The sequence below is a fragment of the Lepus europaeus genome, chromosome 11 (genome assembly GCF_033115175.1).
Source record: "Lepus europaeus isolate LE1 chromosome 11, mLepTim1.pri, whole genome shotgun sequence".
In the NCBI taxonomy this organism is placed as follows: domain Eukaryota; kingdom Metazoa; phylum Chordata; class Mammalia; order Lagomorpha; family Leporidae; genus Lepus; species Lepus europaeus.
The window spans coordinates 111,614,532-111,627,042 of record NC_084837.1 but is presented as its reverse complement, the minus strand read 5'-3'; the positions used below and the strand labels follow the sequence as shown (position 1 = coordinate 111,627,042).

General features: G+C 49.4%; 1 protein-coding gene across 1 annotated transcript in view; it reads left to right on the top strand.

The window, feature by feature from the left end:
• SCAPER (S-phase cyclin A associated protein in the ER) overlaps window positions 1–12,511 on the top strand; it is a 412,160-nt gene that overhangs the window by 228,003 nt on the left and 171,646 nt on the right. The window contains exon 23 of the mRNA XM_062206396.1: window positions 5,430–5,556. Within this exon, the coding sequence (XP_062062380.1) occupies window positions 5,430–5,556 (127 nt within the window). The remainder of the gene's footprint in view (window positions 1–5,429; window positions 5,557–12,511) is intronic.

The window sequence follows — 12,511 nt, the reverse complement described above, 5'->3', positions numbered from 1 at the left end:
GACGTGAAAGATCTCTACAATGAAAATCACAAAGCATTAATGAAAAAATAGAAGAAGAAAGCACAGAAAAATGGGGGGAAAACTCTTCCATTTTCGTGGATTGGAAGAATTAATATCATCAAGATGATAGTATTACCCAAAGCAGTTTACAGGTTCAGTGCAGTCGCAGTCCAAATTCCAAGGACATTCTATCCTAAAATTCATATGGAAACACAAAAGACCCCAAATAACCAGAGCAATCTTAAACAATAAAAACAAAGCCAAAGACATCACAATACCAGATTTCAGCACATACTGTGGGGCAGTTAAAATCAAAACTGCCTGGTACTGGCACAAAAAAAAAAATAGACATATACACCAGTGGAACAGAATAGAACCCCAGAAATTAACCCATGTAGTTACAACCAAGTAATATTTGACAGACTCACTAAAACTATTCCCTGGAGAAAGAACAGTCTCCTCAACAATTGATGTTGGAAAAATTGGATTTCCATAGGCAGAAGTTTGAAACAAGACCCCCTACCATATGTTCTATACAAAAATCAACTCCCAGTGGATCAAGAATTTAAGACTTGAAACTATCAAATTATTAGAGGAAAACATCGGGGAAATGCTGCAAAACATTGACCTAGGCAAAGACATCTTGGATAAAGCCCTAGGAGCACAAGCAATAAAAGCAAAAGTAGACAAATGGGATTGCATCAAGCCAAGAAGCTTCTGTACAGCAAAGAAAAAAATTAGCAAAGTAAAGTGGCAACTGACAGAATGGGAGAAAATATTTGCAAGCTCTGCTTCTGATAAAGGATTAATGTCCAGAATGTATAAGGAGCTCAAGAAGCCCCGCAACAACAAACAGTGCAGTTAAGAACGGGGCAAAGGCATGTTCCTTTCCTTTCCTTTCCTTTTGATTTATTTTAAATTATTTAAAAGTCAGAGAGAGAGAAAAGGAAGACCTTTCTCTCTGTCTCTCTCTCTCACTGTCCGCTCTGCCTGTCAAAAAAAAAAAAATGAAATGAGCATATGGAAGAGATCCTGCACTCCCGTGTTTAAAGCAGCCCAATTCACAAAGCTAAGATACAGACTCAACCCAGATGTCTATCCACTGATGATTAGATAAAGCAGAAGTGGTGTATATACCCGATGGAACATTAATCAGCCATAAAAAAGAATGAAATCATGATTTTGCAATAAAATGGATGAACTGGAGTTGATTACAGGAAGTGAAGTAACAAGCCCAATCACCGTGTTTTCTGTTCTCTGGAAGTCAGCATGGGGAGGGAGTGTGAGAACTGTGTGGACGTCGTGTCCTTGAATCTGACTTACGGATATCGCCTCTCTGAGTCATCCATCTAAATGACAGTGTGCTTTCCTGTCCCCAGGCTGTGACCGTCGTCATGAGTCCCTCTGTGATGCAGGGATCTGTTTTCAAGAATGAACACTGTGTGCATGTGTGTATATAATGTTTACAGTTGGAGACTGTGTGGCAAAAATGTTAAAACAGTTGTGAAACAAAATCAAAACCTGTCAAAAACAAATGCAAGAGCCCATTGCCAGGTATCTTCATGAAATCAGAAGATATGTGGGTGAAATCAGAAGATATGCAGGCATGACACCTGCAGCGTATTGGCACTGGGGCAGCAGAGGGCAAGGAGCAGCGACCAGCCTGCCCGGGGTAGGGGAGCAGGAGCCCAGAGCAGCTAAGGTGCTGCCCGGGGACGTGCCAGAGCAGCAGGACCTGGCTTGCCTTCCCTAGAGGCTCCTCAGGAAGGGCTCGTGTGAGCGGTACCCTCAGTTTTGCTCTTGCATGATTTTCTGCCCGCAAACATCAGTTTTGCAGTTGCCGAATGATTGTCCCATATTTTCTTCTCCTGAGAATCTGTTTTTTAAAGATCGTTTATTTATTCATTAATGAGAGAGAGAGAGGGAGGGAGGGAGAGGCATTGATCTGACTATTCACTTACCAAATTCCCACGATGTCTGGGCTGGGCAGGGCTGAAGCCAAGAGCCAGGAACTCCATCCTGGTCTCCCACATGGGTGGCAGAGGCCCAAGCACTTGGGCCATGCTCTGCTGCTTTCCCAGGCACACCGGCAGGGAGCTAGATCAGAAGCGGAGCAGCAGGACTCAAGCCAGCACTCCAGTGCAGGATGCTGGCATGCCAAGTGGCAGCTTAACCCATGCATCATGGTGCCAGCCCAGTTTCCTGAGACTGTGAGTACCACTAGAGTATCTTCTGCCAATTTTGCTTTGAATTTAAAACTTCTTTAAAAAAATAAAAACAATTAAGAAAACAAAGTCTCAGAGAATGAACTTCGGACCATCAACATGACTGCAGTAAACATCAGAACACGGACTGGCAACGAACACTAAAGTTACGTCTCTTGGAGACCAAAGATTGCTCACCTGCTGGAGGAAAAGAACACATAGGAATGGCTGGATCTCACAGGACTTTACGGCATCACTGTGTGGAATAAATCAGAATGAAGAAAATACAGGCTGAAAAGATTAGCCAGCTTTCTCACTGTGTAGCTGCTGTGGATGCTGACGATGTGTGTCACGTGGCTCTGGTTTGAGTCCTGGCTGCTCCACTTCCAGTCCGGTTCTCTGCTACAGCCTGGGAAAGCAGTAGAAGAGGGCCCAAGTCCTTCAGCCCCTGCACCCACGTGGGAGACCTGGATGAAGCCCCTCGTTTCTGGCTTCAGATCAGCTCAGCTCCAGCTGTTGGGGCCATTTGGGGAGTGAACCAGCAGATAGAAGACCTCTCTCTCTCTCTTTCTCTCTCTCTCTGCCTAAAACTGCCTTTCAAATAAACAAATCTTCAACAACAAAAAAATCATTTTACTGGAACACAGTAAACTCACTAAGGAATGTACCTAAGTATACAGAGAAATGAAGGGGTTCTTTTGGTCATCTGATCCCACTTACAACCAGCACCCAGATTAAGAACAGAACAGTACCAACACTTTGCATTTGAGAAGTGTCTGTTTGGGTCCTTGGCCTGTTTCTTAACTGGCTTTTTTGTTTTATTCCAGGTGGGTTTTTTTTAGTTCCCTATATTTGCTGCCTATGAGTCCTGTGTGGGATAAGTAGCTTGCAGCTATTGTGTGCTGCTGGGTGGGACGTCCCGGCTCTCTCCTGCTGTGCTGAAGCCCCTCCCCTTCCTTAGGCTTTGACAGACCTCCCAGAGGGGCCTTGTGGACCCCCACCCCAAAAAAGAGCTCTGCCTCGATGGACGTTAGGACTCCTTGGAGAGGTGCCTTTCCCCGTCGCGGTAACCAACAGCTTGGAGCCTAGAGTTGCTGTTGGAATTTGTTCAAGTTTTGAGAGGAAAAAGAAAAAAATCTGATCCTACAACAGTCCACGAAGCCGTTTACCTGACGATCCGTCTAGGAGTTGCCAAAGTGGAGGCTTTCTCTTTGCACGCTAGAAAAATGGCCCGCCAGGAGCAGCCCAGGTCACCAACTCAGCGTTAACAAGCGCACTTTCTCAGCAGCTCCTGTTCCTGCACCGTCAGGGAAGATTCGGCTTTGAGAGCCTGACTTCTGTGACATCTGTAGTCGTTGAGAGTATGAGTCAAACTCGCTGCTTTGTGTCCTGAGAGAGGCTCTGTTGTTTGGGGCGCGTCTGTGGAGGCAGAGGGAGACGGGCTCAGCTCAGGTTACCTGGGCACCCCTGGTCTGGCATTCTTCCCCGAGGGGTAGATTCCTATGAATCCCAGATTGTGTTTACCTCGGGGTGAAATCCAACCCGCCTGTATTCTGCGAGTTAGAATGGTCCTTGTGCTTCCCTCCGTGGAACCCGAGCATGCTGGAGAGAGTGCAGGGGCTGCTGTGGGCGCGGGGGCGGGGCGCTCAGCTTATCTGCCACACAGTGCCACCGGCTGCCAGCGCTCCTGCACGCGGGACGCCCAGTAACCGTAGTCAGATGGGACTCCAGCCCATGTTTGATTAGAAGGGGAAAGAAGTATGTTGCTACTATTCGTTTTTAATTTTTCAGATTCCCTTTTCCCTTTGGTTAGATTGAGATCTGTCGATGCATAATGATAATAGTTGGCCACTTTTGGGATATTAAACATGTTACAGTAATCATCTCTGATCTTCAAAACTCTGGTGATGTTTTCCCAGCTTTTAGGTTCAGGTAGCTGAGATTCAGAGATGTGAGTAAGCTCCCCAGGATCCGTGCACATGTCGTGTGCTGGAGCCCACACTCAGGCCTAAGTACTGCTGGCTCTGGAGTTGGAATTCACTGTTGGACCTGTCAGGATGAATTTCAGGTGGAGAGCTGAGGCTTCAGCTGGACTTCATTAGTTTCTTTTTGACCTACATTTGCTGCTGCATTTGTTTGATAAATTTTACATAAATAAATTTTAGGTGAAAAGTGTCCATTTGTGAATATAATGTCCCTATTTGAAGTGGCTACTGTGGCAAAGAGCTAAATCACCGTTACAACCACTGCTGGGGTTGTCCCATGGGAGTGGCCAGCAGAGCTACAGGAAGGGGATTGTCACGTGAGAGTGACCCGCAGAGTGATAGGCAGGGGGTTGTTCCATGGGAGTGACTCGCAGAGTGACAGGCGGGGGGTTGTCCCATGGGAGTGACCAGCAGAGTGACAGGTGGGGGTTGTCCCATGGGAGTGACCAGCAGAGTGACAGGTGGGGGGTGTCCCATGGGAGTGACCCGCGGAGTGACAGGTGGGGAGGGTTGTTCCATGGAAGTGACCTGCGGAGGGTTGTCCCATGGGAGTGACTAGCAGAGTGACAGGTGGGGGTTGTCAAATGAGAGTGACCCTTGGAGTGGCAGGCTGGGGGTTGTCCCATGGGAGTGATCTATGGAGTGACAGGCAGGGGGTTGTCCCATGGGAGTGACCCTTGGGGTGACAGGCGGGGGACTGTCCCATGGGAGTGGCCAGCGGAGCGACAGGCAGGGGCTGCTGGGCAGTTGGTGGCTCCTGGCATCTGCCCGAGACAGTAGGGGAAGGTGGAGGCGGTGGAGGCCTGGGCAGACAAGTGGACCGCAGCGGGCGTTCCACACGGTCCGCTCAGCGGCAAGGCTGGCAGTCCAGGGATGTGTGACCCAGCTCCCAGACTGCCTGTAGACTGGGGCGCGGGGAGTTCTGCAGCCTGAGGGTCATGATGCTCCCAATATGCAAGCCCAGCTCAGGTTCTGACACTCGTATTCCCTGCCGTCATCCTCCCGCCTCTGCCACCCTAGTCCTCTTGTAATTTAAGGGTCCACAGAAACTGATGGCTTCACTTGCTCCAGCCAATCTGAGGAGCGGAAAATTCTGCCTGGAGCCCTGCTCTGTGCTGAGGAGTAGATTGGTGGCGTGGCTATGACGTCATGGCAGCCTTGTGTGTTGTCTGTAAGTTAGGTGTGTTTCTAGCGCTACAGGCTAATTCGTTCATGTCTTTCCGTTTGTTTTGTGTTGAAGGCTTCAGCGATTAACGAAAGATCTTCTAAAGCAACTGCAAGTGCAAGACAGTGGTTCGTGGGCAAACAATAAGGTTTCCGCTCTGGATCGGACCCTGGGTGATATCAGCAGAATCCTGGAGAAAGAGGTACGTGCTCCCGTCCGGTCCGTCCTTGCTCCGCGGGCTGCGCGCTGGCAGGCAAGCTAGGAGCCCGCGCCTTTCCGGCACCAGCCGTTGCCCTTGTCCTGCCCTGAGCTGGTATTGCCGTCCTCTTTGGGGCATGGTATCCCCCACGCCAACAAAATCAAATTATTTCGTCAGGAGCCACAGCAGTACGTGTGCTTGTTTTTGGGGCAGCGAATATAAACCTTCGAATTCTGTACCTGGTGCGTCACCGCCAGATTGCCACAAACTTCCAGCTCCCTCCCCACCTCCAGCAAACAGTTGGCATTTTCTCTAATGACTTCGGGTCGTGACGTTCTCAGTGATAGTTTAGAGCCCTTAATGATTTTCAAAATGGTTTCAAAATTTGTCTATATTCACTGTAGACAAATGTTAAATGTACAAAGAAGAAATAAAACCATATAATGTCAACTTCTTAACACTTCATTGTATTTTCTATTGTACTTTTTTTACACTATTTTGTCTTGGTAATTTTATCCTAAATATTTTCCCGTATCTTTAAAAATTCTTTGTAACTGAATGAACATATTACAACTTACATAATTTGTAACATTTAAGTTCCAAAGAATGTAAGTGATTTCCTGAATTTCTACCTATGGTGTCGGGGCATCTTCATTTATTAGCTATGCTTTTTGCTTTTGTTTTCTGGGTTTGTAATTTATCATGTGACACTGGATATATACTGCAGAATTTGGGGGTGAAAATGGCGTGAGTACAGAGAAGAGCTGTGGTGGCTGCCGCCCTCACCGTAGTCCAGCTCCCAGTGTGGTCCTTCCTCGCTCCCCCACCCCTGTTACAGAGGTGCCATCTGCCTCTTTTCAAAGGGAGGCAGCACTGCTTTATCTTGTTAATGGATTGTTAATAATAAGCTGTTTTTAAGAGATTTATTTATTTATTTATTTATTTTCTTATTTAAAAGACTATTTACTTGTGTACTTGATGGAGTCAATTTTCCATCCATCAGTTGGCTAAAGTGGCTGCAGCAGCAGGGCCGGGGCCAGGCTGAAGCCAGGAGCTTGGAGCTCCAGCCTGGTCTCCCACACAGGTGGCAGGAACCAGGTGCTTAGACCATCATCCACTGCCTTCCCAGGTGCATTAACATGGAGCTGGATTGAAAGTGGAGCAACCAGGACTCAAATCAGTGCTCCAGTATGGGGTGCTGCCATCATAAGCAGTGGCTTCGCAATGCCAGCCCCAAATAATATGGTATTCAGGTTTTTAAATAAAATATACCATAGGCTTCTGTTGATTTTTTTTTCAGTCAAAATTATGGTTCTAAATTTTTTCACCCTTTTTAGTTTAGCTGCTTTTCATTCCTTTTTACCATTGTCTGCTAAGTGCTTCGCCCTGTTAACGGTTTTCTTAAACCCCTTCTCCTGGCAGCGGATGTTTGTTTTTCAGGGGGACTCTGTTGGGGAGGGGAGGAGTGAAGTGAGAAAAAACTGGCTCCCGCAGCATCCCTGAGTCAGACACCTATGCAAGCATTTGTTTAGACAGTCTCCGGTTGGTCTGTGTCCGACGCACCCAGCAGACTTGTGAAGGCACAGATGGCTGGGCCCCATCCCGGATTTCTGGCCCAGTAGATTTGGGATTGGTCCCCAGAATTTAGATTGCTGGGCCATCATTGTGGAGTAACAGCTAAAGCCACTGCCTGTGATGCTGGCATCCCATATGAGCACCGATTTGAGTCCCGGCTATTCCACTTCCAATCCAGCTCCCTGCTGATGCACCTGGGAAAGCAGCAGAGGATGGCCCAGGTGCTTGGGCCCCTGCACCCGTGTGGGAGACCCGGATGAAGCTCCTGGCTTCTGGCTTCTGACTGGCCCAGCTGTAGCCATTGCAGCCATTATGGAAGTGAACTGTGCACCAACGGATGGAACATCTTTCTCTCTCCCTCTCTCTCTAACTGTGCCTTTCAAATAAATAAGTAAATCTCATGACAAGTTCCCTGGTGACAGCAGTGCTGCTGGTCCAAGGGTGGTACAGTCAGCCGCACTCTGCATACGGGCACTGCAGCTTGCCGCGGACTGCGTCTGTGGAGCGGCTCCCTCGAGTGGCAGAGCAGGGCTGCGGGAGTGCGGCTGCCGTGGGCTCACACTGCACCCTGCCTGTGCGTGGTGGAGCCGGTGTGGACTTCCCCGCTGCACGTAATGCCTGACAAATGACTCCAGTAGCCCGTATGTATCTGCGGTGCTGTACGTGCCCTTGTTTTTGGAGGGGACTTCTGCTGACTGCGGAGCAGCAGTGAACTGGAGAGCAGTGGCTATCAGGCAGCAGTGGCACCCTGGTCGGGATTGCATCGAGAGGCTGTGAGGAGTGGCGCCCCCTGGTTTATGTGAGGGCCTCACGCTGCAGCTCGAGCTGCGTCCTGGGTGTTGAGATGGGGCTGTGGTCTGGGCCAGGAGCCTCGCCGTGGGGTCACTGAGCTCTCGGGCATGGGAATGAGGAGCTTTGGGAGGCAGCGCTGAGCCGCAGTGTGGCAGCGGTCACGTGGTCCTGTGTAGGAGCAGCGCGGCGTAGCCGGTGGCGCCGTACAGAGTCAGCTTTTCCGTGTCACTCAGCCCTCTCCAGCGGGATGTGGCTACAGGGAGTCCTCAGAGGTTTGATATGCCTGGGAAAAACCCCAGTCTTTCCCAAAACTGGCTCATGCTGCGTATCGCTGTGAGTAGCAAAGGGGCTATCTCTTCGGGTGGAAGGGTGCGACCGTGCAGACACCACTTGGTGCGCCTTGGGTACTGTTTTAGAGTGAAAAGTGCAGAATTTTGGAGGAAAAAGTAAAACGGTCTGTGTGAGAAAGGTATTCAGTATGAAAACCCAAGTCAAGTAATTCTGCTCGCAGAGGGGCAGTTTACTGCAATACCGCCAATTCCTTATAATTTCGGGGAGAAAAATGTCGTCTGGCTCCCGGTCTAAATGACCTGTGTCTGGAATCTTGCTGTAAAGCTGTCCTCAGAGCATACGCGCAGGACCACCTAAGATTTCAGACTTGCCTACAATAAGGTCCTTTTGCTGCTTCCAGAACTAAAATGCCTTTACCTCGCCAAGACACACCGACTGCGTGAAGCCTTCCCTCTGCAGAGCTCTCCTGACGCTTCAGTCCAATTGCCGATGGTATTTATGATTTCAGCCTAGGCATTGTAAATAACCATCCGTTTTTGTTTGGAAAACTGCCTGGAGTAACAGAATCATTAGAGCCAAAGCTGAGTACCGGTGAAGGGTTTGCAGTCAGCCCGGCAGTGATGGGGGCGGGGGTTGGGCACCCACCCTGAGGAGTGGGGTGGGGAGGGCCGAATCTGAGGTCCTGGCTCGCCCGAGCAGACTTCGGGCCACCAATTCTTCCCCACGTGGCTTCGACACACCTCATCCTTAGGTGAACTTCTGGGCGCTCTGCGGGAACTCCTTCCCAATGGAAGGGCTGGGGAACCTGAGGGATGTGGGTATTGGAACGGTTACCCCATGATCCGGGTCTCCTCTGGGTGTTGGGGTTCACTGATCCTGTATGGAAATGAGAAGTGTGTGAGCTTTGTGGCATGGATTATGGATTTATAAAATCTTCAACCACTTCTGTTTACGGATGTCTGAGGGGGACTCAGAAGTTCATAATCCTTGAATTCCACTTCTGTGACTTTAGGAGACCCCTCAAATGCTGGTCTGGGGTACTTGGCCAACTCTAGAGACAAAGCATTGAAAAGTGCTGGGGTGGGGCGGGGCAAGAGTTTTCTCAAGCATCAAAGAACTAAGAACAAGGTAGAGAGTAGTCAGGCTACAGAGAAGAAGAATTTAGGAGCGGTGCTTGTAGCTGACTGCCCCAAGAGCAGCTGGCAGAGTGGCGGCTGGGTCGTGGTCTGTGCGCCTTGTGGGGCAGGGGCACAGAAGCGAATGCCCCGAGGGTACGAGGCCTAGTGGAGGTCTCCTGGTTTCCCTCTGTAAAGACAAAGCCACAGCCGCCTGCTCCCTCTCGAGCCAGGCACTCTGCCCTCCTCCCGTGCTCAGGAGCCATGGAGAAATCGGCTGGGCATGGGGCAGGGAGGGCCGCTATCCAGGTGTGGAGTCACATCTGTGGCCCGAGCTCACAGCCATCTCGGTTCAGACAGGGAAGTGCGTCTGGAGTGTGCTTAGGAGCCCGGCAGAAGCCGCGCAGGTCCTCGAGGGCGGGGGGAGGAGGCGCCTTCAGCCCAGGCCTGCGGTCATTCCTGCTAACCAGTTTTACAGGGACAGGGAGCTACCGTCAAAACCCAGGACAGAAGTCAGTTAGGCAGTGAGCAAGAACAAGGAGAAACTGGAACCGCGGGCTTGGTCACTGCCAGGCAGCGGTGGAGAGCCCGAGCCTGTGGTCCTTGGAGGAGACAGCAGCCGGGCGCTCAGGCTGCCCTTGCCCTGATGGCTGGGCACTGTATGAGCCGGATCCGAGTCGCTGATACGGTAATGCATTACTGGGCCGGGGTGGAGGAATGTGGCATTCGGCGGCTGGGCACAGCCGGTGATGCAGGGCAGGCTGCGGGACTCCTCTGACCGCGTCGCGGAACTGGCAGGCAGGAAGTGCTGGGCTCCGGCACTGCCAGCGCCAGAGGCTCTGCCAAACGCCTGTTTGATCTGGGGCACTTTAAGGACTGCGCCAGGAGAGCGCAGGCAGGGAGTGTCCACTTGTCCTGCAGGCAGGGCCCCAGCTTCAGATGGTCCAGGAAGCTGGGAATCCCAGGCCCCACGGAGACGTCAGTGATCCCGAATCGCCGGTACTCCAGGCGCCTAACCAAAGCATTGGAAAATTTACTCTGGAGAAAGATAACAGCAACCGACCTCTCAAATTATTTCAACAAAATAACTTTCAAATGCTATGTGTGGCAAGTTAGGCTCGTAAAGGGGCAGTGCAACATGAGTGAACAAAAGTCAGTAGCAACAGATGTAGGGGCTTCAGGGAGGTGCGCTTAACTCGTTCAAGGACAGAAGTGCTAAACCATTCTTTACAGCTGTGTAGCAAGGGCAGGTGTTCCGAATCCCGCGTCAGAGGCCTTGCTTCAAGCTCTGCTGTGATCCAGCTGCTTTTATGTGCACTCTGGGAGGCGGCAGGTGATGACTGTACTGCTGTGTCCCTGCCACCCGCTCGGGAGACCCACACAGAGCTCTTGGCTCCCAGCTTTGGCCTGGTTCAGCCCTGGCTGTGGCAGCCATGTGGGTCTTCAGCCAGCAGATGGGACATCTCTGTCTTCTTCTGTCTCTGTGTTTCTGCCTGCTGAATAAATAAAAAATAAATTTGTGAAGTCTATAGTGTACTTGAGATGGAGTCCAGAACTGAACGTTTTGTAATCAAAATTAACAAAACTCTAGATGAACTAACAGCAGATGGAATAGCTGAGAGAGAATCACACTATTAGAAAATAGGTTATAGGACCCCAGACTGAGCATGGAGAGAAAAGGATAGGGGAGATACACAAGAGCTGCTAAGAGATAAAGCAGAGAGGGGTGCCTCAAAAATTATGGGAAGAGTGGAATGAAGAGATAAGTATTTTGAAGCTAAAAAGAAAAATCCATGCATTTGCAGGACTCTTCAAGAAGTTCATGGAAAATACATGTTAGGAAAAACGTATGCACGGATTTAAGTGTTTTGCAACAGATAAACTTAGCTTTTAATTGTTTCCCATGAATTTTTTGAAGTGCCCACCTAGTGAAAAACGCCTAACTTAGGTAGAATTAGAGCTTAGGAGGAGAGGAGAAAAGAGGGCAGAAACAATATTTGAGGTGACTTTCACATAGGACTTTATAAAACTGATTGAAGAAACCCAGTAAGGGCCAAGCTAAATACAAAGAAAACCCACATTTGGCACACATAGTGAAACTAAATAAAATCAAGTATCAATTCATTAACTTGGATTTAGAATTCTGAAACAAATTTTAGCAAATAGAATCGTGCAACATGGAATAAGAATAATATATCACAGCAAACTTGAATTTCTTCAAGTTATTCAGCGTCGCTTTAACCTTGGAAAATCATCATAGTTTATTAATGGGAAAAACAAAAAACACAAGATCATCTCAAAGATGCAGCAGAAGCATTTGGGAAGCTCAGCATCGAGTGATAATAATGGTCGGCTGTGATTATCTGTCTGTCTGAAAGGCAGAGCGACAGCGAGGGAGAGGTCTTCCATCTGCTGGTTCACTTCCCAAATGGTCACAATGACCGGGACTGGCCAGGCTGAAACAGGAGTCAGGAACTCTATCTGGACCTCCAAGAAGTTGGGCCGTCGTCTGCTGCTCTCCCAGGTGCGTTATCAGGGAGCTGCATTGGAAGGGGAGTATGGGATACTGGGATAGCAAGCAGCAGCTTAACCGGCTACACCACTACACTGGCCCCAAACTTGTCTTTTAGTTGTAGTTTTCTCGAAGTTTCGAAAGTTCCCTCACAGCTCAAAATCATACTTATTGGTAAAATGTTGAAAAGTTATATAAATATTTATTTATTTTTATTTGAAAGTCAGAGTTACACAATGAGAGGAGAGGCAGAGAGAAAGGTCTTCCATCCGCTGGTTCACTCCCCAATTGGCCACAACGGCTGGAGCTGTGCCAATCTGAAGCCAGGAGCCAGGAGCTTCTTCTGGGTCTCCCTTGTAGGTGCAGGGGCCCATCTTCTACTGCTTTCCCAGGCCACAGCAGAGAGCTGGATCGGAAGTGGAGCAGCCGAAACTAGAACCAGTGCCCATATGGGATGCCAGCGCTTCAGGCCAGGGTGTTAACCCCCTGCACCACAGCGCCGGCCCCGATGTTGAAAACTTTACCTTTGCAACTGGGAACAAAAGCAGAATTCCTCCTATCAACATTTCTGCTTAAAATCAAGATTCAAACTAACGCCAGCATCCCACATGAGTGTGTTTGTGTCCTGGCTGCCCTACTTCTGATCCCGCTCCCTGCTGGTGTGCCTGGAAAA